Genomic DNA, 24,616 nt, shown 5'->3' with positions numbered 1-24,616 from the left:
ATTTAAAATAAGTTATAAAGTGTATCGAGATATAATTGAAATTGTTCTTTTATGATATCATTCTTTAAAGTTAGTAAGAAAGGATACATGATATATGTTTAGAAAATAATAACTCATAGGCCAAATATAAAAATAAATTCTTAAACTTGTTAGGTTTCCCCCCTCAGTTATCTTAACTATGCTATTTTCCTATTGAATCATTGAACAATCTATAATTTTCTTTAAACACCGTTGGCGGATGTGGAACCATTTTTTGCGAGGGATATTAATAAATAATACATATGTTGTTTTAAAACTCATTAGTCCAAATTGATAGTGAAACTATTCGAGAATAATTGTGTTTCACTTCAAGTTATTTGAACAAACTAGACTAACAAAAAGTTTATCTTCATTCCTTCAATCAAAATCATTACAATACAAACGCAATTGAAGGTATCTACAATAGAAACGCCGATCAAAATCAACCAACAATGTTTAAAAGGAATAAATTATGGATAGTTTTATGACTCAATGGGAAAATAACGTAGTTAAGGTACCTAAAGAGAAAACCCCATTTAGAGATCTGTTTATAAGTTCGACCTGACTCATACGACACACATACTGCACTGAAACAAAAGAAAAAAAGATATATCAATTTCTTTAATTTTCTTTAATGGAAAGTGTTTATAATAGATATTATTTTTGAAACAAAAGAAAAAAAAATATATCAATTTTTTTAAATTTTGTTTAATAGAAAGTGTTTATAATAGATATTCTTTTTTTATCTTTTATCATATTTCTCACATTCAACTCCCTCTCCTAAAACATTATTTTTTTGTAAAAAAGAAGGACAACAAAATTGTTTCATTTTATTTAGTGCAAAAATAAAATTGATGTTTTTTTTTTCTTTTTGGGGATGTACCTTTTACGAGGAAGAGTATTTTTAGTCTATTTAAATATTTGAAGGGTGTTTTTGAGAAAACAACATAAGGATGAGGGCATTTTGGACCCTTTCTCTTAAAATTATAACGAGTCGTCTACTCTATATATACGACGTTAAACTTCCGTCTTCACCTTCTGTTTTCCGACATTCAAAGGGTGTTTTCCGATAAAAACACAACAGATAAAAAAATACTGCTTCAATGGCACGTAAGTCTGAGAAATTCTTGGAGCTATATGGTAATATCTCAGTTGTAATCCCAATTTTTTCTTTTATTCCTTTTGTGTTTTTACTTGTGATATTTTCTTGAAATCAAGAATTAAGCTTCTTGAAACGATCTTTTATAGGCTACGATTTACTATTGGGGTCAATTGCTGCATTCTATGTGTTGATGGTACCTTACACTAAGGTAGAAGAGAGTTTCAATGTTCAGGTACAGGTCCACTTGTATTTTCTTGAATTTTTTTCCCTTTCTTTTTAATGATTCTTGCCTTTTCAGTTACTGTTTTTCTTGATTTTTTCCCCATGATTCTGGAATTTTCAGTTACTGTTTTCTTGATTGGATTGAGTTGATTAATTAGGTACTTCGTAAAGTAAAAACCCAGTTGCTTTACGGTAATTCGTATTATTTTAGATGGGTTGGATTGGATTGGATTGGATTGCTGTTGTTTCTCTTTGAAATCAGTGATTTTGGCGCCTTTCGGGAAATGTATAGGGTAGTAAAATGGCTTAAATTGTGTGTGTGCAAAGGCTACAAGAACAGAAGAATCTGTGGTGGAGTTGAAAAGTGTAGTGTAATTAAGCTATCGCATATCCTAGAACTGCGTAGTTTGGAGGCTGTTTTTTAGTATTTTCTTGACTGAGCCTTGATGATCATGCTCCCCTACTTTGTTTTCCTCCTTCTACTGAAGAGTGTTGTTCTGCCCCATGGTATTGACAGTTTTCTCCTTATTTGATTAGGCTATGCATGATATTTTGTACCACAGGCATCAGATAGAGAAGGTAATGATCTTTTACTTTCCTATTTCCCCCCATAAGTTTTATCACCCACATTTTTGGGGAATTTCATGTTACGGAGTATACTAATTGAGTTTTTCCATTCTTTGTTCTGCAACCTTAGTACGATCATCTGGAGTTCCCTGGAGTTGTACCTCGCACATTTATTGGCAAGTTTTCTACTTCAGCTCAGCTTATCAAGAGATTGTAGTATGTATTTTTATCATGTGAGATGATTCAGCACAAATGCCCAATTTGATATATTTTGTTAAAAGGAAAAAAATTGTCCATCTTACATTGAAAAATTACTGCAAAAGATTTTAGCTTGTTGCTTATCACCAATATCAAAATTTTCTAATCAGAAAAGTAAGTAGCACTTATGCAGCTTGTTCAAGTCTTCTTATTCGTCACACTGTGCAGATATTGTGGTGTGTTTTTCTTTTGATGTCACAAACTTGTGCAGATGTTGTGTGTGTATGTGTCTGTTTCTTTAGACCTAGAAGATCCCACCCCAAAACCCCTTCTCCCCAGGGTCAACAGTGTGTTTTCCTACTTTCTCTTCCTTGGTGACTCGAACTCTCAACCATTTGGTTGCAATGGATGCTCTTGCTACTGAAGCAACCTCTCTTATCATTTATGCAGAGTATTCACATCCTCCTACATAAACGGCAATCCTAGGACACTGCTTCTTCTGGAAGAGGTCTGTTCTTTCTCTGCTAAAGTTCATTTTCATAACTCATCCAATTGCAATGAAATTCTGTCCAGTTTACGTCTTTGTCTGGAAATGCCACCTTCTATTGTTAACATTATCTACCAATTTATTGCCAATTAGTGCTGCATCAAAAAATTCTCTATTCCCGTTCAATGCCTATTTTGCAGAGGAAATAGTGATATACAATCGAATTAAGAGAGGGTTTCTCGTGTTGCTGATCCTGTCCACTTCCAAAAATGAGACTGAATGTTTGAGTCACCAAAAAGGAGAGGGGAAGGGACAAGGAAAAATCCACAGTTGACCTGTCTGGGGAATAAGTTTTGGGTGGAATTTGTGGAGACAAAAAATGATATGAAAGGGTTACTCTTCTGAGAGAAGGCTAAACATTTTAAGTGGTCGTTTTTGCTCACTATTTTGAAGACATGCCAATAATCATGGAACATATCTGCATTGACCTTCTTGGGTGTGGGCGATGTGCTTTTTTCTAAAAAAATGTGTCAGTTAAAGCATAGTCCAGTCTTCAGTTCTATTTTGTGCACATTATCTCCAACATTTAACTTTTTTTTTCTGCAATTCCATCTACATTACAGGGGCTCTTCTTGTATCTATTTTGGCATCTCCAGTTGTTCTCCTAATGAATTTGCTACACATGCCGAAACTGTATAGTCTCTATGCAGGTATGGTATTGTGACGGAACATTTGTATGGTTCAAGATTATATCTGAAGCTTAAATCTGATATGAAGGTGTCTGGTAACCATGATAAGGTTTTACTTGTTCAAGCATGATCTTTATGTGGTTACTTTTGACCTGCGACTGTTGCCCGAATTGCTTTTCATCATTTAGAAGTCAAAAGACATATTTGTTTCAACTTGGGGTACGTAAAAAAAATAGAAGAAATTTTGCAGTACTTCGGTACTCCCTACAATTTTTTACCAGTATATTAGTCAACTCCAACTCATAATCACATTGTCTTGGTTTGGATGCCAAAGGTAGAAATATAGACACTATCTTCTAAGATTTCACGTTCTACACAATGTAGCTTACCCATAGTGGTAAACAGGTTATGATTACAAGTTAGCAAGTGTTGATTTGTGAAAGGAGGTTGGTGATATAAGAAAGAACAGTGAATAAGTGAACTATAGTTATTCTGAAAGATCAGGCTGATGCTAAAGTTATTATGTACTTATTGTTAGATTCAATGGTTCATGTGCAATCAGTTACAAGTGGAAAATGTCAAGTTCAATGAATGACTTTGGTTGAGAGAGAAAGAGCTCATCACCTGACAAATGAGATTACTAATGCCTAATGCTGAAACAACAACAATTAACCCAGTTATAAGCTGGTAACTATAGGAACATACATATTCATTTTTCCCGCAAACATACACCCTGGACATATGTGACATGAACATGTTACATCGTTAGAAGTTTTAAAATGGGACATGGCTTGCACAAGTCTTGGCTAGTGTATTGTAATCTAACCTTGCCTTTTCTTTCTTGGCACCATCTTTACAATCTAACACAGTAAATAACTAGTATGATTTGTCTTCAGGTGATGGCCAATACAATCACGTTTAAGCTAGAAAGAGACACTCTCATATGAATATTGAATGGTGTTAATATTTTGAGTGATTCCTTTCTTTGTAAAACAAAAAAGTGATTTCTTTTATTTGATCATTAACTTCTGGTTTATAGTGAGCCTAAAAACCGCTCATATTTTCTTCCTTTATCTGCTATGCAATACTTTTAGTGACTGACTTTCGAGTTTGTTTTTGTAGTACGACTGGTATTGGGTGGTGTCGTGCTGTCTACATTACGATTTTTTCGCATTCAGGTATACACAAAAAAGATAGTGACTATACTTTAACATGGCTGCCTTTCTATTCGGTGTTGGACTGAAGTATTTTAGGCCTCGAACGAATCTTGGATTTCTTGTGATAAGTATGATATTTCATTAAACAAAGGAAGTGCAAGAAATATCTACAGCAAAAGGGATCTTAGCCTCCCTTTAAAACTTTCGGGAATCTATGAAGTCTACAAAAGTATTAACATCGGTTGCAAGCCATCATCCATATGATCAAGCTTAATGATATTACTGATATTTCTTTTCCTACATTGTTTGATTTAATTTAAGCTATTGCGAATTGTTTAATCTTGTGACATAGTGCTTGTTATGCAGTTTCAAAATATCTAAATAAGTTCTGAACAAAGGAGTCGTGTTTCAGTTGAGAAAATTGAAATAGTTGACTCTCATACTCCAAAAATTGCCCTTTTCTGTTGAGTTGGAGGAGTAAAAGGTGATAGCTAATGATGTGATATTAAATTGGCTGTGCAGATCAAGAAGAAGTTTGGATCTCAAGTTGAAGCGTTCTTTGTTATCCTGACAGCATCTCAGTTTCATTTGCTGTTCTATTGCACCCGTCCTCTGCCAAATATATTGGCATTTGCTTTAGGTCAGTATTTGTACATTCATACTTCTTTTTTTTTGCTACTGAAGTGCTAACTATTACTCCATCCAAATTGAATGTTGTCTTTCCTTTTGATCAGTTCCAAAATAATGCTCATACTTCCTGAAAAGGGAACTAGTATACTGATGCTACTAGATAATCCAAAAAGTGAGATGGGACCTACTTCAACACTTCTTACCATTCCCCTTCGCTCATTAAGGCCCCATGTGTTCCTCTTTTAGTATGAAAGTATCCACAAACTAACTCTACTCTTGACAATTGCGCAAAGTAGGGCCATTAATATGCTTTGCCTCTCTACGTGAATGGTTTTGGTTTTCCCAAACAACTTAAACTGCACATAGTACTGGGTATTACTTAAAAGGTCTGATGATCTCTCCCTTGACAAGTGTCCTTCCATTCTCCCACCAACACTTGTAAGCTGATGATGGTCTCAAGCTGGGCCTGAAGATCCTTTGCTAAATCCACTAGTCTTGCTTGAAGTAAAGACCATTCATGTTCATCAAACTATGAATGTAACAACACCATATCTCACAAACCTTAAAAAAAATAAGAAATGTTGTTGGTAGTAATAGATTTTCCCCTATTATTATTATTCACACAATGTGTATCTACACGCCTGAAGTTGAAGTTTGTTGGCCATTCAGATGGAAATGTTGAGTGGAGATGACGACAAACCCCCACTACAGATATATAAGAGCGAGAGCTTGTGAGGGCATCCATCCACTGTAAACTTCTAGTTACTCTAGAGTACAACATGGCTCACGTGAAATTAAAGCCTATAGAAATGAATAGGGAAGAAAAATGTGATCCAGAGTTGGATATGACCTAGGGGTTCAGGAGTCCAACCAAAAATTTTGCCTACCCAGTTGTGAAATCCTGCAAATAAAGAAAAACCAACTCTCTTAAGTACATTCTAGATACATGCAATCACATAATCATCATCATGGACATAATAAGAACGTAATCTCATACTAACTTAAAAAATAAAGAAAAAGAATTAGAAAAATTCCTTTTTGAGGGAGTTTTTCTCTTAATACATATGAATTAAAGCTATTGCTGTATCATCTTTTCTTCTGATTAAAGTTAACAGACTAGCAGTTTAGCTGTGCAAGGGGCTAATAATTAATGAATTCGATAACCTTAATATCTAGTACCTAGTCAGTTCACGCTCTGTGCTATTTTTGTCAGGTATTTCATCTCTTAAAAGGGGAAGTTTGAGCATTGTTTTGACACATTGTTTTTCTTTTCTAGTAAATTTGGCATATGGCTTTTGGTTTAAGGGAAGTCTGTATGCGGCATTAAATTGCATGGTAAGTTCGCCTCACCATTTAACCATGATACAATTGTTTTAGATAACATATTTAACAATGATTTACTTTGCTAGCAGCCATATGTTTGCAGATCTTCAAGTTCATGAATGGAGCAAATAATGTTTCAGAATATTTTCTTTTATTACGTAATATATGATATTCAAGTTTTTGATGATTAGATAACATAGTTCTAAAAGCATCAGAAAGGTGTCATACAAGTGCACGAACCCACCATGTAAATAAACTAGACTCACAGTTTCTCTGCCTGTTTTCTGCTTTCTATTAGCTTCGTATGCATCATATTTTTCATTGCATTCTAACCTTAGAGCTGCAAGTGATGTAAATGTGCCACCTTCAGTACTTTGTACTATCATTGTTTGTTAGGTAACTTGGTCATTGTCAACTATATATTTTGAGAACTTAGAAGCAGGAAAAGTGAACTAGGAAAAACAATGAAGTAAAGGCTCCTTTCACACTCTAAGTGGTGAACTTTGTGGCATTTGATGGGGAAACAAGTTGCTGGAACCAATGAAAACTATCTATCTGCTAATGCAGCTTCCTTTTGAATGATAATAAAATTGAAGAAGTTACACTCATAAAATTGGAAGATGTAATAGGCACATTTAGTGGGGCTTAAAATTTTTGTGGGTTATTATGTAAATAGTAAGTGCATTTCATTTTGTCTTTCTGTATCTTTATATCCCCTTTTTAGTCTCGTGTAAACATAGCAAGCCCTCCTGAGTGTTTTGTCTACTTCAATTTTCTGCTTTACCTATAAAAATATCTGAGGCTCCTGCTAGCCAAATCTGAGGAATCGTCCAAGAATGTGGAAGGACAGGATAGTTTGACAATTCATCAGGCCTAACTACACCCTAAAGAGAATCAATGGTCACTTCAAATATATTCTGACTTAGGATCTGGGGCCAATCCCACAGAGATCTAGGAATTCTAAGTAAAATATCTATTCCTAGTTTGACTAGTCCAAACGTTTGCAATGATCTAAAATGAGTGATCACTGTGTTATCAGGCAGATAATTAAATTACTATTGCAAATAAGAAATCAGCTACAAAGAATGACTATTTGCAGTTATCACATTAACTGTCTGTTTTATCGTTCAGGTGTTTGCGACATTAGTCTTCAGATGCGACATACTTCTGCTCATTGCTCCTTTGGGTTCGGAGCTCTTGCTGGTAAGTTGGACAGCAGTCTACCTCATTACTTGCTCCTTTGAGTTCTGTTTTTGTTTTCCCTTTGGAGAACTGCAGAAATGGTAGATTGGGTGGAGGAGTTGGTTCATCACCTGAACTTAGTTTTTGAGTACTTCTGTCTCCTTGAGAGTCATTACTTCTCCAACTCTGTGATACTGGTGCCTGCTTTTATTGGTCTTAATAACTCCCACTTTGAGAATGTGTATAATAACTGATTTAAGTATACCGAAAACATGATGTTTATTTCTTATCATAGAGTTGCATGCACTTGATGCCTTCATGTACAGTGCTGTGTACTGCATAGGAAAGTGGATAGATTCTTTCAGAATAAAAATAATTATAGAATTGGTTTGGTGCCATTGTTTTATAGTTTTTGATAACCTTATGAAGTTAACGCTTACTCAGCATATCTGCCTAAATGGATATTATTTCTTACCTGCAGACCAAATCGGTTTCTTTCTGGAAAGCACTGACATCCTGCTTAGCTGCTACTTTCCTCTCCATAGGTTTGTTAGCTACAATATTTAAGGAATCTCAGTTAGAAGTAACTTATGTAATTACCAAGTTTATCTGTTATATACTTTGTCAGGAAAAAAATGTTTTCTTTGATTTAAGGATGTCATATTATCTGAAAGTTTAAAACAATGTTTTTGACCATATTACAGGCCTTACCGTTCTTGTTGATTCAGTCATTTGGAAAAGGTTGTTGTGGCCTGAACTAGAAGTTTTCTGGTTCAACTCTGTTTTGAACCGGAGTTCTGAATGGGGTGTATCCTGCATTCGTAAATGTAATTACACATTTAGTTTCAATGTATTGGCACAAGTATGTGTTTTTTTTTTTGCTTCCCACTATAAAGGAGGACGTTATATAAAGTGTCACACGTTCTGAGTAATGTTACCTTTCTCAAAAAAAACACACACACACATTCTAGCTAAAGGTGGCTGTGAGAATTTCCTGTGAATTCCTTGATTTGCTTTTTAATTTTATTCTGATTGGATTTGATTTTATTCCTGATAACTTGTACTTACAGGCAGCCTTTTTTATTTGATAGATTCTACCGTTGATGTTAACTTGAAGTAGAACTCCTTTAACTAAAGGTTTAGTGAACAAATGTTTCCATATCTTTTGGTGTTCCTTAATATATGTGAACAGACGCATCCTTTCAACTGGTACTTCACGTCAGCACTTCCCCGTTCACTGCTTGCTGCATACCCACTTTTTTTGGTATGTATGCTTTTCCTTCAACGATTTCTACTTGCGTGCCATTTATAAAAATTGTGGGATTTTTCAGCATGCACCAGTCTATAAAAACATAAAAGAGAGACAGTCAGAGGTGTCTGAGAGAAGCAATTGCGACCTAAATCCCCTTAAGAATGCAATGATATAATTAGCCCCATTAAATTGCTAGAATGAGGCCTTTCGAGGCAGTCATAGTTTAATAGTTAGTTTCTATGAATTCTTGAGTAAAAGGCTAAATCAGTCTGAAGAGAGCCTTTTTCATTCATCCTCAGAAATTTATAGCCTCTAATATAGAAAAATGAAAATCTTGCTTCATCTCACAGAACAGGCCAGTAACCATCATGTTGTTGCAGTTCTTGGTAGTAAGAAGTAATAATTTGGAAGTAGTATGCTACTTCACTATTTTAGGACCGAGGTATCAATTACACTTGGTCCCTTCAATTCTTTTCTCAAAATTGATATTAGTTTTTTCCAGCTTGGGGTTCTACTGGACAGAAGGGTTTTCTTCTACATCCTTCCAGTTCTATCATTTGTTCTAATGTACTCAAAGCTTCCGCACAAGGTATTGTTCAGTAGCTCTGTGATTGAGTTGTATAGTTTATGATAATGTTGTGGTAAGTAATTTGTTCATTTAAAAAATCGTCAATGTTGCAGGAGCTCCGCTTCATAATTAGTTCCATTCCTGTCTTCAACTTTGCAGCAGCTGTTGCAGCTGGCAGACTGTACGTCGCTTCTTATGCTTAGGGAGATCCCACTTCCATTTTTCTGAGTTCCAAAAGACATCTTTATAAGAGTATATTCATGTGTAGTAGCTTTATGTGGAGTAGTTAGTGGTTGGTTGTATGTGGATTTTATTTGAACCATAAATGACTGGAATGTAAAACATCGAAGGGTGAGCCTTAACTTCCTCTGATATCTAGCATTTCGTAGTTGCACTATTAAGTGAAGATATATGATTCACTTAATTAATCAGTCAACCTGCATATGTTACCTTTAAGTTAACATGTATTGTTGACAATATCAAGGGAATTCTTTCTCATGGTTCTCTAGCCCATGCCTGACTCTTAGTATGCTGTTGTAGCACTGGATGCAGCCAGTCAATGTGATAGTTTGCCTGTCCCCCCGCCCCCAAGTTGACTAATACCAATGAGAATTTGTTTGAGTTTTTCGATTCTCACCATTATTGCATGAGAAATTCATATTCTGTTGCATTTTCTCAACTTTATACAGGTATAACAACAGGAAAAAGAGTTTCTGGAAGTTTCTGTATATTGCTATGTTGGGATTAATACTTGGAAGGTATGATGGGAACCAACTTGTTCACATTGCAAACTGAATCTTGGATGTATTCTGACACATTTCTTACTTTTTAGTTTAGCCTGCACGGCAGTTTTTTTCATGGCATCGTACGAAAACTATCCTAGTGGTTATGCTCTAAAAGCTCTTCATAGGATAGGTAAGCTCTATCTCGATGTTTTACTCACATTCTTTTGAGTTTGTATGAGCCATGTACTGCATGATCCTCTTATACTTATTTAAGTTCAAACCACTTAAAATCACAAACTAATGCTGTGGTTTTTTCCCTTTTTGTTTCATTGTTTAACAACATTCATGTTATTATATAAAAAAAAAGTGGAAGCCGGCTAGTTGCAGAAATGGCTCTACCTTATTGTTTGGGACTAGTAAGATTAGTATCTGGTTTATCCACCATCGTCATGACAAATTGAATATCCTGTCAATGTGCCAGTTAGCCTGTCTTTCTTTTTACAATTTCTCTTTCGAGAGTCATCATAGGTCTTTGGGCTTATACATGCAACACCCTATTATCTCGAATGTGGTTGCTCAAGGAATGAATACCTTTATGTTGTCCATTCATAACATTGTGAAACCTTGCTCTTGATTAAGGTTATCTTAAAGGTGGGATCTAGAACTAGTTTGCAAGTTGGTTTAGTTGCATTGATCTATCATTGTATAACTTGCTCGAGGAAATGTGGGCCCATTTACTGGCAGATATTTTTTGAGATATTCTCTCTGCTAGTCTATTTTCTAGGGCTTCACATGATTATATGTACTCATGATGTTCTTGAAAATGGAAGAAATTTGGTGCTCTCTATCTGGAAAACACTGTTTTTATGGTTTCTTCCCCTACAGCATAGAAATATGTCTCGGCTACCATAGAAACAAGTGATGACAGTCTTGCATAATTATTCTCAAGACGCTGGTTTATAGTAATTTTCTAGTTACAAAAGCAATTATTTGGAGTTCTGATAATGCAGGGTTATATTTGTAACTTTTCCAGGGTTCCTGCAGTATTTGGAAATTCACATGTATTAACTTTACTTCCTTAGCTACATTTCCTTCGATGTAGTATCTAGGCAAGCTAGTTAAAGATGTGCACTTTGAGTCACTCATGGACTAGGAGAAGGATTTAATGCCATAATTTTCTGTTCTTACGAGAGCAAACCCTTAGGTATAAAGCAGTATGGTGTAAGGTAAAACAGACAAAACAGACAAACTAATTGGAGCAACAACCAGTGTGGATATTGTGTTGTATCTAAGTGGCCTTTACGCTGTGGTTTTCTACATCTTTTAAAGGTTTCCCCTGCTTTTCTTTTTTTATTTATGTACCTCTATTAGTTATTAATTAGTTCCATCACTCTTTTACTTAATGTTTTTTTTCTCCTAGCCTTTGTATTTCCCTGCTTACAATGTTGAGTTGAATCTTTGCCTAGGTGGTGTGACAAAGAATTCAGATGAACTCAGGGTTCATATTGACACTTTTTCAGCGATGAATGGGATATCCCGATTTTGTGAATATAATTATCCATGGAGGTATGCTTGGTCACCATTTTGATGCAATTCACACTGTGGTCTTTTCTGTGATGAGATCTCAGTTGGAGATCTCATATCCTTAAAATGTGTGCTAATGCATAATTTTCTCTGTAGAAACCTTCAAAAAAAACTAACAATTCATATTTCTTACTAGGAAGCTACTCTAGATAGCTGTTCTGAAGGTCCTTTGAGTACCTGGACTTTATGATAAGTCCAATCTTTTAAAAATGCCTCCCTAGCCTAAACCATAACCTTATCCTTTTTTATTAGAACTGAAGAAGGAAAATTTTGGAACACTTTTACCAAAGGAGTAAGAATTATAGAATTTAAGAATTGGATGATTTTCTCATTATATGATATCATAATTTAGAGAATATAGAATTTTTGGCTTGCTTAAGACTTAGGTGAAGGAATTTTATTTGACTATTTGGTAACTTGTTAATTGATAGGAAGATATGACATAAGCAATAAACTTATGTGGGGATATAGCCTAATATTTGTTCTGAGGAACCATACGCCCATGTATAAGTGCTCATTGTTTTAGCTGTATGCTTAGACAAACCTTAGAAGAAAGGTATAGATTAACATGGGACCCGTAAAGTTTAAGGACTCTATTGCGATTCCACCCTCTTTAAGATGGCTCAACTCTTGTAGCCTACCCAGCAATAGGCCAATTGGGATGGAATGACAAGTCAGGAGCAACCTGGCTGGTGCCATATTGCCAATAAGGTTCCGTGCTAGAGGCTTGTTTTGTCTGCAGTTATCTTTTGATAGGATTTGTTTTTTTTCCTTTTTCTTTTCGTTTCGTTGTTACTTCCTTTCTTGCCAGTCCCATTTTGTTCATTTGGATCTTTCTGGGTGAAGTTTGATTACATGTTCTAGAGATTTGGATTGCATTGCAACTTTAAATAAAAGATAATTCAATGTGGAAGAGAAAGGATGATTGATGTAAGCAAGAAAAAGTGGGAATGCTTGCTATATCCTCTTAATTTCCGTTTCCTTTTTTTGCTTTGGTCTTTCTGCTTTTTTTGGGTATTATTTCATTCCACTCTTATTAATGTTTATCTTCTTCCCGTTTTGCTTTTTTCACCAAATAAACTAGTCTTGACATAGCTGTACTAGTTCGTTTTATGTGTTAATATATCTTTCAAACCTGTTTATGAGTTAATAGCTTGACTTATAATTGGTTAAAAAAATTACACCTCGTTGTATTGTTTTCAATATTTTTTCATGTCATTTTTGTCTTGTTCCATTACACCTGTGACTTTTTTTCTCTTTTAATGCATCATAGTGTATTTATATCTACACAATTTATGTACTTAGCTAAATTGCCTTCCTTAGCATGCAAGAAAGGCATCTTGTATTTTAATTTGAAATGGATAGTGTAAAATAATTTTGCAATATTGTGGTTATCTAGTACAAATTACTTCTTAGAGATGCATATGATTGATTGTGCCTATACTTTTAACCTTTCAACTGATTAACATCTTTCCAGCTTCAAGTTATTGTTTCTCCGTTTTCCTTCCAGCTGCAATTTGACTTCCAAGATTGCTCCTTTGGGTATAGGTACTCTAAAGAAGAAAATATTTCTCTGGAAGACTTGCAGATGAAAAATTTCACATATCTTCTGAAGTGAGTTCTTTGCAATTTATTTATCTTATTTTGCTGGCTAATTATTCTTATAGATTGCAAGGTCCTTGTTATAGGGAACAGAAGTGACATCTTTAGTTTTGTGAGGCTAAGGCATTATGGACATTTGTAATTGATTTGTTGATGATGCATGTTAGCTTCTAAGCTTTTTTGGTGCTGCAAAAGTACTTACTAATTATCAAAGGTGCATCCCTTTCTGTTCTTATAATGATTCTATAATGTTTTGTCACTGATTCAACATGATTAATATAAATAAACAAAAGTAGACATTTTGATCTTCTCAATGGGCTCTCTTTGTCCTCAAAGCTTTTAGAAAATTCTCCTTCAACTGTCCATCATGTGCATGCCCGAATAGTCTGTACCATGTCTTTTGCTTGGAATTCCTTCCTCTGATGGGTCAGCACTTCAATAACTCACATGGCTGCCTTGGTATAATCTGTTATAAGTCCCAGTATATTGAGAAAAAAGTGCAGAAGTTGAACCGTGCCTAATGTGCGACAATGTAGAAATAGGTGATTAACACTCTCCGGGTTGTATCCACAAAGACAACATTTAAAGCGCATATGAAAACCTCTTCTTTGAAGATTTTCCTGTGTTAAACAAGCATTTCTAGCAACAAACCAAGTGAAAGAAACCACCTTATAAGGAACATTTTTTTGATGTTTGTTCCCATGGAGTAAAAATATCTTGCTGTCTATCATAACACAACTGTGAATAACAAAAGTTTACTGTAAAGATTCTTTTACTACGGGTTTCAATGTGAGCCTGTCTGGATTCGCACAATCCTCTCTAGTACCCACCCTTCTTCGTACTGAGGAGGGGCCAACATTCCCGTTTCGATCCTCATGTATTCTTCTTAAGCCCCGATGTGGAAAGGAGTAGACAAAGAAGAGTTCAACACGTCTTAACAGTAAGAGAGAACCCCATGTCTCGTGGTTCTCACGTAGGCAGCATTCTAGAAGCAAAACTTCCCTGTCTCCTGCCTCCTTGTGTGGATTTGCTTTTCATGATCTCCAGCTCTTCCCTGTGCCAGTCCTTGAGACGATGTCGCTGTACGGGTGTTTAGGAAAGCGAGCGCTTCATTGCTTAAAGCGATGAAGCGAAGCGATGCAAGCCTTCTACGCTTCACAGACTAGAATGAGTATGTGAGCGCTTCGTCGCTTAAAGCGAGCGCTTCATCACTTAAAGCGCGAAGCGGGGCCTTATCTCTTTTTTCCGCTTCACGCTTCCCTGAACACTGGCTGTACCGAAAAAATTCAGTTTGTTTCTCAACTCCCGATCATTCAAATGTCTTCTGAAATTTAAAGCCATCTTGTTCTCTGTTAGCAATCTAAATGTAATCAGGTAGAATTGGCATTCTGAGTCAAAATAAGGACAAACTTAGAGAGTCTGATCATTGAGTAGATTAAGTGCTTTGGTCTTCACACTCCCCAGGCGCTTATATAGATAGCCATTTCATCTTTCTTTGATTGCAGCGCTGAAGTTATTTCCAAGTATGCTTGATAAATTTCAGTGTCATGTGATGGAAGACAATTTTGATTCTATCGCCACCGTCGCCCTGGCTCCCCAATTCTAGGATCCTCATGAACGCATGCATGATTTCAGAACTTCGGTATTAGGGATTAGTTCTAAATGAATAATAATGACTTAGCATGACCCAAATGGATCAATGCACTTACCTTGTAAAGAAGCACTATATTTAGTGGTCTAAGTGCCCGTTTGGATCGATTTATTTTAGGTGCTTTTAAGCCAAAATAGCTTTTAAGCAATTTTGAAGTGTTTGGGTAAAGTTAAAAAGTGCTTATAAGCACTTATTTAAAGCCAAAGTAACAAAAATAAGTGAAAAGCATAAGCTAGAAATCCTAGCTTATGACTTTTGTTATATAAGTCATAAGCCAAAAGCCAATCCAAACAGGTCTCTAGAAAATATGGTGATTAAGCTTCACACCGCTTGAATAGCATTTGCTTAGTTGCATTACCCAAATGGAAGAAGTATTTGAGGCTTAACCAAAATAATAACTCTCAATAGAGGATGACGTTGATTTACAAAATCTGATATGATGTTTCTTCGAACTTTTATATGATTATTTAAATAGTTTGTTATCTCCTGGTTGAGGATGTTGCTTTTTTTTTTTTTAGTTCCTTGAGAAATGCTGATATCTGTTATGGAGAGGCATTGCTTTTGTGATATTGTGTTTTTCCTTCCTAGGACTATACTGCTAAAAAAACTATCAAACAAACAAATTTGCATCTGAATCCATGTCTCTTTATAATGATGCATAGATGCTTTACGAGGCTTGGATCCCTGAACTGAAGTGTGAAGAGGCTAGCTATGGAAGTGAAATCTAGTCATCTACTTCCTGCATATTTGTGTTATTGATCTTAAACCAATATAGTTGGTGTTACTGATGAATACTAGGTCTGACAGTCGAGTATCAATCATGAATTATTATGTTTTACTTATTTGGTTCATTGGTAGATGAAATTCTTACTTCCCAGTCATATACATGTGTTAGCGACTGTGGTTGTCTTGACCATTTCTAGTTTGGAGGCTTCAGAATACATAGAACTATGTTGCCTGTACATTGCAGAAACAAATCGTATACTTAAAACAATTTTCTGAGGGAACAAAAGTCTTATTATGAGATAAAAATACACGTGAGAAAGTGCTCACTAGAGCTGACTTCTGGGTATTCAAATAGGGATTGGTCTGATTATCAGCTCTGAGTCCCTGACCAAGGTTGGTGCTGAAGATTTAAAAATATAAGAAGATAACACATTTTAAATCAAATACTATCACACACATGTATCACCTGATATTCCATCTTGTATTAAAGGGTAGTGTAGAGATATTCCTTGTACTTGGGATAAAAGGACCATAAGATTAAACTGCAATTGTTACTATTCCTTGCAAGAACGTATGCTAGAAATTTTTCTTCCTTGAGATGTATAAGTTATAACATGTTTGAACCAGGCGAAGGGTTTGCAAATGACGTGACTAGGTATTCAAAGGCTTGTTTTGAGCCTTTTATTTTCTAGTGAGAGATTTTTTGATGTAAAAAGTATGTTTTTTACCATAGGCCACTCGCTGAATCATACCTTGTAGCCTCACATTCTTTATTTCCTCTTCAGTTTTAAAGGTTTAGATTTTGTGCTCAAACAATCCTCTTTTTTTGCTGATAGTGTTTTAGTTAATGCGGATCGTATTTATAGTACATCAGCCTAATCTCTGCCAATTTTGCTGTTACAGTGAGAATTCTTACATCGAAGGATTCAAATGTCTGATGAGTGTGGATGGTTTTTCTCGGGTTCGCATACGAATTGGTTTTCCTCCAATATCATTTGTAAGGATTTTTACGACAACGCCAAATGATAGCTTCGAATTTCTGGCATCCTTGTTGCTTTATAACCTGTTTTCATCATGCAGGCTAAGGAACCAAAGGTGTTTATTCATGGAAACATAAGAAACACTGATATCATGAATAGAAGCTGGCCAGGATGCTCTGTTATTCCATGAAAGCATCCATTGCTAGCGTGGAGAATTGTAACAAGGCGAGCCTTCTAGTCTTATCACGACTCCCTTTTTCGCGATAACTGAAGGGAAAAATGTTAGGCTCAGACATCAGCTGTGTTCATGTAGTGAAGCTGGAACTTTTAGCTGGTTGGTGACATTAGATTATCTTTGCAGAAAGATATGTGTTTCTTGTTCTAGATGATCAGAACAAAAAGGTTGACAGGTTCAAAGCTTCAATATTTCTATTGAGGTCAAAAAAAACTTGTCTTTATTATGGTGCTGTGGAAAATTTTGATAGTTTCTGCATCTTTGGACATCACACACTAATTATATGAAACTTCACTTTCATTTGGGCAGCTTTCAAATGATTTGAATATTCTTGTCACATGCCATTATTTGTTACTTTTCTGGGTATTATTTCCACTTCTGTCCTCTCAATTTCGAGAAAATAACAAGATGTCCCTCATATTTGGTGGTAGGCTTTAAACAGTTCCTTAAATGTATTCCTGAACAGTTTTGATCCTTTTTAAGTTTACCAAAAGTGAGAATATCTTGTTCTCCATATACTTAGCAAACTTTGTATGTTAGATTCGACACAAAACTGTGTAGGGATATTAGGCAATTGGGGTGGGGTGGGGCGGGGGCAAACATGCATAAACCCGCGAGACCTTGCCCCTGCCCCACCCAACATAATATTTTGTTCTGGTTCGAGGTTAGTTTTACAGTAGAAAGGCAAGGCATGAACAAGAATCTGCGTTTGCAATATCACATCGTGGTAAAAGTATCTTCGGGAGAAATAGGGTTGCAAAGTCAACTTTCATTGCGAAGGTAAACCTTCAAGTCTATCTTAAGCTAAATAGTGCATACTGAGGGAGGAAAATTCATGCATGACCAGGTCCTTAGTTAATTTGATTTTTCAAAGTCTATGCTTAGAATTATTTTTAGGGAAGAAAATTCTTAGTATTGACTTTGACGGTGATGCATTTCTATTTTATGTAATCAATCAATAAATACCCTTTAGTATTTCCGTTCTTTCAGTCACACACACATTAATATGGCAAGTTATGGTGCAGTAGTGCAAAGGCCATCAGCTACTTCTGCAAATCATCCATCCCAAACTCAGCCTGATGAATCAAAACAATTACCGAATTTCGAAAAGAATCAACCATTTTCCTTCCAAGTTACATGTCCAGTTAGCATCCCTACCACCCCTGAATCAGCAGCAACGCGAATTATTAAAAACTTGGGTAAATTCGGGCTATATTATGCTGAATTTGTGTGGATAGTCCTTTTCATCGCGCTTATTCCTAAACGTAAGGTTTCAGTAGTATATTTAGTTGCCTTTAAAGAGGTGGCAGTTTTGTACTTGATATTGCTTCGTGCAGTGGCTAATTCTGTCCTGTTTCGTTGGCTTATAGCGTTTGATACAAGGCTTATTGTTCTGCCACTGCTAGCTATTGGGACATGTGTTGCTCTTATACTCACTAATGCTGGAATCCATCTTGTAATCACTTTGGCTGCAACTTTGCCCATCATTTTGGCTCATGCAGTTCTGTGGATAGCAGAGGATTCTTCTTTCAATGATGAAACTAATCAAGAATCTGTACCCTTTGTTCATACTGTGTAAAATTTGGCTAGTTTTGTTGCAATAAAGTCAAGGATAGTGAGTCTGTGAATCTTTTTCTTGTGCCATATATGGGGGAGAATTTGCTGCCACATGATAATTGTTTTTTTTTTTTTTGTATGTGGTTAATTATTTTAGATGCTGTTTAGTTTATGTGCCAAAACTCTACCTTCACGAGGTAGTGGTGAAGTCTACGTACATTGTATCCTCTTCAAACCCCACTTATGAGATCTCACTGGGTATCAGTTTGATGCCAAAGTATTGTTTAAGGGGGGTTGAGTCAAGTGGTGAATGTTCAAGAGAAAATATTAGGTATTTTTGTTTGTATTATTAAGTGCCAAAACTTGTTATGTTGTATGGTACTCCAATTATTTGCATTAGTCTTTGCTTGACTTTGGACTTGGTTAGTCCTCTTCTGGTTCATTGTTCTCATTTGTACCTCAATTATAACTACAAGAAATAGAAAATATATTTAACGTATATTCGAGTTAAGAATATTTATGTCATTTGTGTAATTTTTACAGGTTTTAACAGACTGATACCCTATTTGTTAAAGTTATCATATCAAATTTCATAGAATTGCATATTATTATAGGTCAAATTCATATGATGATAACAAAACTGTCAACTTAAATTTCATGTGAAAAATGAATTCTTTTTGTATATTTATAAGGAGGCTAATTTAGCTAGTGGTTAAGTCATTATGGTTTTATACTGCCAGCAACCAACAACTACTAGTGAAAAGCAACTTATAAATATTCGGTATAATTTCACCTACATATCTACTAAGGATAGAAATTTAAATGGCCTAGCACTCTAGTTGTGTTACTGAACCTTGTTACATCTGCCTTTTCATATCTACCCGTGGACTATCCTTAAAGTCACGTACTTAGCCTAATCGGTGAAGGAGCCTACAACTGTTCATGAGTAGTGCGTACTAATGGGGGAAAAAGTCATGATACATGACTAGGTCCATTAGTATTTTGATTTTTCAAAGTCCAATTAAAATTAAATGGAAGAAAAACTCATGATCATAATATTGACTTTGAAAGTGACTCATTTCTACTTTGTTTAATCAATTTATAAATACCCTTTAGTCTCTTCATACTAACTCACACATTCATCTTTCAAGATAATGGCAGTACAAAGGACATCAGCATCCCGAACTCAGCCTAATGAATCAAAACAAACTCCAAATCTTGAAAACAAAAGAACATTTTCCTTCCAAATTTTATGTCGATTTAGCATCCCATCTATCCTTGAATCAGCAACATCGCGAATCATAGAAGACTTGCGTAAATTTTGGCTATACTATGCTGAATTCATGTGGATAGTCCTTTTCATCTTGCTTATTTCTGAACGTAAAGTTTCATTAGTCTGTTTAGTTGCCATGAAGGAAGTGGCAGTTTTGTACTTGCTATTTCTTAATTCAGTGGCCAATTCTGTTGTGTTTCGTTGGCTTATCGCGTTCGACACTAGGCCTATTGTTCTGCCACTGCTAGCCATTGGGACATGTCTTGCTCTTGTACTCACAGGTGCTGGAATTCAGCTTTTAATCACTTTGACTCTAACTTTTCCAATTGTTTTGGCTCATGCAGTTCTGTGTGTAGCAGAGGATTTTTCTTTGGATGATGAAATTGATCAAGAATCTGTACCCCTTGTTCATACTGTGTAAAATTAGGCCAATTTTTGTTTCATGATTTGTTGAATAAAAGTCAAGGATGTTAGTGTTATTGTTCAACAAAAAATGTTAGGCTTTTTTTTTTTTTTGTTGTTGTTGGTATAACTGTGTGTTGTATAGTACTTCAATGATTTGCTTTCTATCTAAAAAATAAACAGTTCAAGGATTCGATTCAATAATTTTGATTTTTGATATGATAATTTGATATCTATTCTACTTTTGGTGTGTGTGGACCGATTTCGATATGACAATTTGATAGTTCACCCTTAGTGCGTGTGGAATAATGCTTTAGAAACGTCAATAATTTTGTTGTGTAATAATCATCGTTCTGTAGTGGACTACTAGCTTGGACTTGGTCAGTCCTCTTCTTATTCTTTGTATAAATAAACTTACATATATTCATAGAGATTGTATAATTTAATGAGTTTTAACAAGATTAATATTCTATTTGTTATATCAAATTCCATCTAAAGTTGCATTAATTATTATATATATATAAGATGTGACTAAGCACAATTGTGAGTAGAAGTTAAATTCATAGGAAAAATAACTTATCTTATACTATAAGAATATTGTACATACATATAACTTTATTTTATACTATAAGAATAATATACATATTATTACAGTACATACGATAGGAATACTATACATTCTATTTTTCTTATATTTGGAGCAGGAAAAATAAGTTTCATAAGTGACATTCCACATTAATTGTATATTTTCTCATCACCCTCCAACACACCTCATCTTTACTCCAATCTCGTAAAGCTCATCCCCACCACTATACAACCCGAGGAAGATCTAAAAGAAGGCGAGGGTGTTCACCCCGGCTCCATAGACAAAAAAAATTATTGTATATATTAGAATTTTTTTGGTGTATATATATATTTTTTGAATCCACTAAATACAAGAATAGAGGTAGGCTTAACCGTTGAAAAGTTTCAAAATTCACTTCGAAATTTTGGCTTACACACTATAAGTAAAGAGTCTCACTTATTTTTCGAGAAAAATATTTTTGTTCGTATCGAATACTCTCATAATCTATTTCATAATTGGTCCTTGGACTGGGAATGCAAGCAAATGAAGGTTTAAAGGACTTATTCGAGATAAAAGAAACCAAGAGGGTCACTCTGTCACTACAATTCTACAATTCTTCAGGTCGATATCTTATCTTTTACACACAACCGAAGTTTTAACAGAAAATCAAGAACCCCTGAAGCTCAAAAACCCTAAAAAAAACCCCAAAAAATGCTTCTACAACCCACCACCACCGTTAAACCTCCACATCAAAAAACTGAAAAGTATGTCTCTTTTTCTTCGTCCCTATCTTATTCACTGTCTTTTCCATCTGGGTTTTGCAATTTGGGTGGTTTTACTAAACCCTTGATGTGTTCAAAGAATCATCATTCAGTTATTAGCTGTTCATCAACATCACAGGTGCATAGCTATGGGACTGTTGACTATGAGAGGCGGCCAATAGTGAAATGGAATGCTATTTACAAAAGAATATCTATGAATGATGGACCAGAAAGAGGCTCTGTTAGTGTGTTGAATCAGTGGGAAAATGAGGGGAAAAAGGTTACGAAATGGGAACTTTCTAGGGTCATTAAGGAGCTAAGGAAGTTTAGGCGTTATAAGCTGGCTTTTGAGGTACCTAATCAATTAAAGTTTGAAGCTTTCTGTTTTTTTTTTTTAATCTATTCCTTGCTTTGTGTAATCTGGCTAAACTGTGCTTGAATTTCTTGGTTGAACTAGATAACTTTTGAGTCTTTTTGGTTTTTAAATTGATTTGTGATTACTTGTGTTCTCTGTGTTGCTTTGCTTGCATTATTAGGTTTGGTTTAAAATAGTTTACATTACGTGTTTCTCAAGGATACGTTGGAATTAAACATCTTAAACTTGTTATGGTATAACAGAACTGCATTTCCCCAACCATTTCCAATATAATTATAGTTCTAATCAATGGCATGAAGAAGCTTCTATTGACAAAACTTTGGGCATAAATGAAAAGGATCATCCTCCTAATTATGTAATGAGTATGAGTAGCTTAAAGTGGTACACGTTGAATACTATATTTCCCGAGAGCTTGTAGATGCAATAGTCCTGAAGTATGAGGCTGTGATCCAGATAAGAGTACTGGAAATCTTAGTTGTGTCTGTGGATACCGATTCTGTGAAGGTTTACTTAGACAGAAGTTCTTTTTTCTTTCTTGTGTTTGGGGCGGTGGGAGTGTCGTGCCGTCATTTTTATCTTTATATTCTGTTTCAGTCTATGTGCAAGACATTGTTGGAATTTGTCTTCTTGGGATTTACTCTAACCGAAGCTATTGCCTTGTTTACCTTAATGATGTCCTATTTGCTTTATTTTCACCTTATCAAAAAATAATGGCCCATCTTACTAGTAGCTCTATCTAGTGGTACCAGCCAGGGAGCTGCCCATCTTACTAGTGCAGTGTGCACTATGTATGTGTCTACTTTGTGACCAAGTGAAACTAATGATCTAAAAGAATTCAAAATCTGAACATTTTTATCACTCTGTCTGAACCAAGTGCGAAAGTCTGAAACTTGTAAACTTTGAATGAGTATCAAATATCAATAGACTTCTTCTGATATACTAGAGAAATATTCAATTTTTCTGTCAGACTATTATGAAAATTTGATTAATCGTTCTTGATTCCGTTACTCATTTAAGTCATTGAGTTTACTGTATGTCGTTGTCTCCATATAGCAATTCCATTGGGGCTTAACTTAATCTTGTATCCTGCAGGTGTATGAGTGGATGAACAATAGACCAGAGAGGTTTAGACTAACCACCAGTGATACTGCTATTCAATTAGACCTGATAGCAAAAGTACATGGAATATCAAGTGCTGAAGAATACTTTGATAAGTTGCCAGACACCTTAAAAGATAAGCGGATATATGGGTCTCTTTTAAATGCCTTTGTGCGGTCTAGAAAGAAGGAACAAGCTGAATCTTTACTTGATAAAATGAGAAACAGAGGATACACTGATCATGCTCTTCCATTCAATGTGATGATGACACTCTATATGAACCTTAAAGACTACGACAAGGTTGAATCCGTGGTTTCAGAAATGAAGGAGAAAAGAATTCCACTAGATATATATTCCTATAATATCTGGTTATCATCATGTGGATCTCAAGGATCTATTGAAAAAATGGAAAAGGTACTCGAACAAATGAATCTAGACACTGATATCAATCCAAATTGGACTACATTTAGTACCATGGCTACTATGTACATTAAGTTGGGGCAGATGAAAAAAGCTGAAGACTCTTTGAAAAGTGTTGAGAGCAGAATCACAGGCCGTGATCGAATTCCATATCATTATCTCATCAGTCTCTATGGTAGTCTTGGTAAAAAGGAAGACGTTCTCCGAATCTGGAAAACCTACCAATCGCAGTTTCCAAATATTCCAAACCTGGGATATCATTCTGTAATATCTTCTCTGGTGAGGTTGGATGATATTGAAGGTGCAGAAAAAATATATGATGAGTGGCTACCTGTGAAGGTTCACTATGATCCTAGAATAGGAAATCTTTTATTGGGTTATTACGTGAGGAAGGGTTTCGTGGACAAGGCTAGTGCTTTCTTTGACCAAATGATTGGAGCTGGTGGAAAGCCAAACTCAATGACCTGCGAGATCCTTGCCGAAGGCCATATCAGGGATCGGAGGATATCAGAGGCTTTGTCATGCTTGAAGGATGCTGTTTCAAGTGAGGGATCAAAGAGCTGGAGACCGAAACCTGCAACTGTATCTTCCATTCTCAGGCTTTGTGAGCAGGAAGACGATATACAAAATAAAGAAGTCCTGTTGGAGGTGTTGAAGCAAGTTGGGTGTCTTGACGATGAAAAGTACATGTCATATATTCCATTATCAAATGGTTCATTTACCAGTAGTGAGCGAGAAATAGAGAAGGATACATCTGATAACGATGAAGGATCTGACATACTGCTCAACCAGTTGCAAGAAAGCTTGTGAGACTTTTTCACTCACTTTGAAATGCAACTATTTTTCCAGGTACACACACACACATTGGCGATAACACCTTGTGAAATTGGATTTTTGGTACGTGGATGCTCGGGTAAAGCAAGAGTCTTGTGTAGAGCTGAGAAGCAAGACATTCATGATAAACACATATCTACTGATTTTGGTTTCTCTTCCTAGGGTTGAGGATCCATGTCGCGATATATGTATTTTATTGAACATCAAGTAGAAGTGTATTATTTTAGCTTCTCCAATCAATATCTCAGTCAGTGAAGTGTGTTGGAAGTTTTATTTGTAAATATGATGAATTTTGCATTAATCTATTTGAGGTTCAAGTAGAAGATTTCATATTCATTCTACTGTTGAAATTGTTCCAAGAAAAGCTTTCCCAAATGTGCCTCTTTTTGGTCTCCCTATTTCATGGCTGAGGATTTGACGTATATTGGTTGC

At 35.5% G+C, this 24,616-nt stretch overlaps 4 protein-coding genes across 6 annotated transcripts; all 4 read left to right on the top strand.

Annotated features, from left to right (window-relative positions):
- Window positions 1-1,035: 1,035 nt before the first annotated feature.
- LOC101253423 (dol-P-Man:Man(7)GlcNAc(2)-PP-Dol alpha-1,6-mannosyltransferase) lies at window positions 1,036-17,235 on the top strand. 3 transcript variants are annotated; one of them, XR_011210801.1, is made up of 20 exons: window positions 1,036-1,158; window positions 1,267-1,352; window positions 1,880-1,921; window positions 2,040-2,085; window positions 3,218-3,304; window positions 4,406-4,461; window positions 4,963-5,080; window positions 6,347-6,405; window positions 7,525-7,596; window positions 8,057-8,120; window positions 8,280-8,383; window positions 8,768-8,839; window positions 9,330-9,416; window positions 9,509-9,576; window positions 10,085-10,153; window positions 10,228-10,310; window positions 11,587-11,686; window positions 13,253-13,520; window positions 16,587-16,680; window positions 16,764-16,930. XR_011210801.1 is itself a non-coding variant. In XM_026031531.1 (20 exons), the coding sequence occupies exons 1-20, from the start codon at window positions 1,122-1,124 to the stop codon at window positions 16,851-16,853; spliced, it is 1,500 nt and encodes a 499-aa protein (XP_025887316.1). In that variant the 5' UTR covers window positions 1,036-1,121; the 3' UTR covers window positions 16,854-17,235. The 3 variants fall into 3 exon arrangements, 2 of the variants coding, with proteins under 2 accessions (XP_025887316.1, XP_025887318.1); XM_026031531.1 differs by having other exon boundaries at window positions 13,253-13,318; window positions 16,764-17,235; XM_026031533.2 differs by lacking the exons at window positions 1,036-1,158; window positions 1,267-1,352; window positions 1,880-1,921; window positions 2,040-2,085 and adding an exon at window positions 2,558-2,615 and having other exon boundaries at window positions 13,253-13,318; window positions 16,764-17,235.
- A 530-nt stretch (window positions 17,236-17,765) lies between these two features.
- Window positions 17,766-18,954, top strand: LOC112941696 (uncharacterized). The gene is made up of 2 exons (XM_026031537.2): window positions 17,766-18,163; window positions 18,269-18,954. Exons 1-2 carry the CDS (start codon window positions 17,905-17,907, stop codon window positions 18,475-18,477), a joined length of 468 nt encoding a protein of 155 aa, XP_025887322.1. The 5' UTR covers window positions 17,766-17,904; the 3' UTR covers window positions 18,478-18,954.
- Window positions 18,955-19,609: 655 nt separating this feature from the next.
- LOC101253128 (PRA1 family protein D) lies at window positions 19,610-20,149 on the top strand. Its single transcript, XM_004229684.5, has one exon. It carries the CDS (start codon window positions 19,610-19,612, stop codon window positions 20,147-20,149), a length of 540 nt encoding a protein of 179 aa, XP_004229732.1.
- A 1,083-nt stretch (window positions 20,150-21,232) lies between these two features.
- LOC101252524 (pentatricopeptide repeat-containing protein At1g02150) lies at window positions 21,233-24,548 on the top strand. Its single transcript, XM_004229682.5, has 2 exons — window positions 21,233-21,808; window positions 22,925-24,548. The coding sequence occupies exons 1-2, from the start codon at window positions 21,407-21,409 to the stop codon at window positions 24,158-24,160; spliced, it is 1,638 nt and encodes a 545-aa protein (XP_004229730.1). The 5' UTR covers window positions 21,233-21,406; the 3' UTR covers window positions 24,161-24,548.
- The last annotated feature ends 68 nt before the right edge of the window (window positions 24,549-24,616 follow it).

Source organism: Solanum lycopersicum, chromosome 1 (genome assembly GCF_036512215.1).
Source record: "Solanum lycopersicum chromosome 1, SLM_r2.1".
Lineage (NCBI taxonomy): Eukaryota > Viridiplantae > Streptophyta > Magnoliopsida > Solanales > Solanaceae > Solanum > Solanum lycopersicum.
The sequence above is the reverse complement of the archived record's forward strand: the minus strand, read 5'-3'. Positions and strand labels throughout refer to the sequence as shown.